At 36.4% G+C, this 3691-nt stretch overlaps 1 protein-coding gene across 1 annotated transcript; it reads right to left on the minus strand.

Moving 5' to 3' along the window:
- Window positions 1-1040: 1040 nt before the first annotated feature.
- LOC146759298 (uncharacterized) lies at window positions 1041-3691 on the minus strand. The gene is made up of 3 exons (XM_085510344.1): window positions 3484-3691; window positions 2916-2977; window positions 1041-1373 (listed from the first exon to the last, which is right to left on the minus strand). Exons 1-3 carry the CDS (start codon window positions 3674-3676, stop codon window positions 1041-1043), a joined length of 588 nt encoding a protein of 195 aa, XP_085366470.1. The 5' UTR covers window positions 3677-3691.

A 3691-nucleotide genomic window follows, 5' to 3' on the forward strand; every position in this document is an offset into this window, starting at 1 on the left:
AGAGCATAGGAAACAAGACCTAAAAGCTCAGAGAATGGTGTAAATAGCCTGAACTTGAAGCTGAGATAACCTAGCATCGCCTAAAACACTTTTGCTCGTGCTACTTATATAACTAATTCTACAAAAGAACCAGCACAACATACCTGTGCTCATTGTTCTACTGTGTTTATTTAACATAGCTAAAGAATATATATTAAGCGGTTTTTGAAATTGGATGCTATTAATACTCACAAATAGAAGAAAATTTTAACATGATTGAATACTCAGTACTTCTTAACAGAAAACTTCATGCTGACATTGTGACTATCAGCTACGCATTTTAATTCCTATGTGGAGCATTGCTGTCATTAATTTTTAAATGAGAGCTTTGGTCATATGATTAGAACAAACCCACTACTATTTGGAGTATGGAGGAGTCCACATCCCTCCCTCAGTCTCTGGTAAGATGCTTATATGTGATGCCATTCAGTGGTCACATTAGGATTCAATATTTATGCCAAATAAAGGCAGCAGGGACAAATCATCCAAGAACAGCATCTCATCCAAAGAAGGCCTTGACTTTCTCCCTTGCACATATTTTGCAAGAGGAATACAAGAAAGGAAGGGAATACAGCTAAGTTTTAGATTTTCCCTTCTACATTGTATATGCCTTCCGTAATTCTAGGAACACTGATGCTCAGCTGTGCCCAGAAGTGAAGTTAAATGCATCAGAGCTTATCAAACCATTTTGCTCAAATATTGCCCATGAGCGAGCAATTAGCAGGTCGTCAACAATTTTGATAGTTGCTTCAGGAAAAACAAAACAAACAAACAAAAAAAGGCACTTGAGCAGCCGATGCTACTCAGAAGATCAGCAACAGCAGTTGAAACAATCCTAAAGAAACTGCTTTAAAACTATTACCAAATCTGCAAGTGCATCAACAGATGAGGAAAAAGCAGCAAAAAGGAAAAAAATAGTGCAAAAAACTTTTATTCTTAAGCATTCAAAAATGAACAGCATAGGACCTTCTGAAAAAGGGATATTTACATAACAGTTACTTCTATTTACAGTTTAACACAGTGGCTTTTCTCCTTATACCATAAGGTACGCGCTTCACAGCCTTTTGCTTCCTATCCGGAATAGGAAGCAATTTATTGTTTTGGAAGACACCCTGTTCAAGGATGGAAGAAACTGTACCTTTCTTTGAAGGTGGCTCTTCCACAGTAGGCTTATCCTCGTCAGTACTGTGCTTTCTTCCCACTTCCAACTCAGTTTTCTCTTGTTTCAGTGCTTTAACTGAAAGCACTGAAAATTGGCTGCTTTCAGTTCCTTTATTAGTGTTCTCTTCTGCCGGTTCTGCTTTAATGGTAGTTAAATGGTAGGCAGTCTTTTCCTGTATTGATATAAGATCAGTTACATTGAAGCTTAACAAAAGGAGCACTTAAGTCTCAGTAATCTTCTGTAGGCAAATATTTACACAAAACCATACAGCTAAAATATTTACCCGGTGACTCTATAGACATCAGTTACAAATTTCAATAGCAGACAGAACAAGTACACCTTCAGATAATGACAAGTGCAATACTCGGTAGAGTATACAAGGGAAAGCAAGAGCCTAGCAGGTTACAAAGTAAAAGACTTGCACACAATCAAGAATTTACCAGTTTATCAAAGAATTTCCTGTTTCCAAGAAGTCAACAAAATTACAAACATGGTCAAAGAGCAAATGGTCAGCTCTCATACAAGTTCATCACATCACACTTCTGCAAAGCTGCTAAAATCACTTTCATCGTGACAGATATAATCCAACCTTAAAGCTTAGTCAGCTCTGTCACGCATATTTTAGATTGTGTCCTTGACCACAAGTGAAGCTTCCTTACTTACAAGATGACGATTGTTAAGCCATGCTGGCACTGCCAAGGACTGATTATTCATCTTTAGTAGCTTATGAAAAGAAAAGCCTCAGAAGTGTTCAGGCCACACAACCTCACAGATAGAGTTGGAGCCTTGTTCTTGGAAGAAGTAATAGGTGAGGACATGACTACTCATCACAGTCAGCTTTAATACCATGGAAATACTAAGTTGCAGTGATGCAGACAGTCAAAGACTAAGAAGGGTCAAGTTGCTAAGCTTACAAGGTTAGAGATCTGAGTGACAGAATTAACTATAAATGTTTTCAGAGCTACTTCAGGCTACCAAACATCAAAAAATGAACAAAAACCACCAGAAGTGGTATGCACACATACTTAATCAAGCTAGTCTTCACATATTCAGTAGCTCGCAGTACATTAGTCAGGTTAAAGTTTTATGGACTGCATAGAACGTGGAGATATCCTGACCATTCATACTCGTACTTCCAACTCTACTCAACATACTTTTACTGTTGCTCTTCCTCTGATGTAGGAGTGTGAGGCAGGAGTTAGTGGAACACGCTGATATTTTTGTTGTTTGTGTTAACAACAACTACCTTCAGATAAATTTGAATTGTTCACAATTTCAAGCAAGTACCAGCTACATACAGAAAATCAGTTTTCCAAAAATGTGTTGATTACAAGCATAGAATTAGTGTTTTTCTTTTTTTGTATAAGGATACGGAGATGTGAAAAACTCACATAATCTTTTACTTTTTCTTCTAAATGAGATTTTAAGTCTTGTAGCTCTGTAATAATGTCATCTTTCTGCACCACGATGTCCATTAGCTCTCGAATCCTTTCATTTTGTGCATTCATTTTCTTGGAAATAAAAAATAAAAAAAATTCAGTCATCAGTTTCTAATGTAGTGTTAAGTAGCTGAATTACACAATGCATTAAAGGCAAATTCAGTTAAGCTAAGCTCGGTAAGAAATCTATTAATGGAGCCTACTGGAATAGCATTTTAAGCTACCACAAGTTGGTATTAAAACAATTTTACACAACATCTTCTTGATAAAGTTACCTCAGTTGCTTCTTTAAGTTGCTCAACAGACTCATCCAATTTAATCACCTGCATTTCAAAGTCTGTAACACACAGAAAAGGTTGTATTACATAAGTAGCCAATAGATAGTTTATTAAGTAATCAATTTTTCCAGATATTCTAATGTTTAGGTAGCTTTTGAACAGATTAATTAATTTGCATGTGGTCTTCACTTATTGGGAGTGATTCAAAAGTTTTCTAAATTTCTTGGAACGAAAACATTGCATCAACAAGACATAAAGAAGAGTAGAGATTACAATATAAAAGTAAAAATCAAGATATAGATATATAAGATATATTTAACCCCATACTTATGAAAGCGTAAAGCTGCTAGTTGCAGTTTAAAGGAGAGGGGGGAAAAAAGAAAAGAAATAACCAAAAACCGTGGAATTGCTGAACCTGAATATACACAAGGAACAAACTATCACTTATCTACAGGCTATGGTTCCAAAGGTAGAACATCTCCTCTAATTCCTACTCAAACTGGTTACTTCTCTTTTAGATTAATGAACTATTTCTGTCTTCTACCTTTCACATCGCATAACTCACCTTTGTTCTTCTGCATCAGCTCTTCTTCAGTTTTAAGTAGTTTGGTGTTTTTCTCTGTTAGCTCTTCATTGGTCTCCATCAGTTCAAAGTTAGTTTTCTCCAGCTGCTTTTCAAACCAGCCAGTATCTTCCTTCGGGTCCCCCAGGGATACAATGGAACTATGTGCTGCCTCAGCTTGCTCTTTAATATCCATGACATCATAATGCAC

This window comes from Coturnix japonica, chromosome 10, assembly GCF_054131305.1.
Source record: "Coturnix japonica strain WE chromosome 10, WE-NBRP24, whole genome shotgun sequence".
NCBI classification, from domain to species: Eukaryota; Metazoa; Chordata; class Aves; order Galliformes; family Phasianidae; genus Coturnix; species Coturnix japonica.

Bases quoted from the DNA above. Each gene is read 5' to 3' on its own strand.
- LOC146759298 (XM_085510344.1), bottom strand. From the start codon at position 3,676: ATGGATATTAAAGAGCAAGCTGAGGCAGCACATAGTTCCATTGTATCC. The intron at 2,978-3,483 runs GTGAGTTATGCG...TGTGTGTTACAG, and splicing joins GCTGATGCAGAAGAACAAAG to ACTTTGAAATGCAGGTGATT. The intron at 1,374-2,915 runs GTAACTTTATCA...ATATCAATACAG, and splicing joins AACTTAAAGAAGCAACTGAG to GAAAAGACTGCCTACCATTT.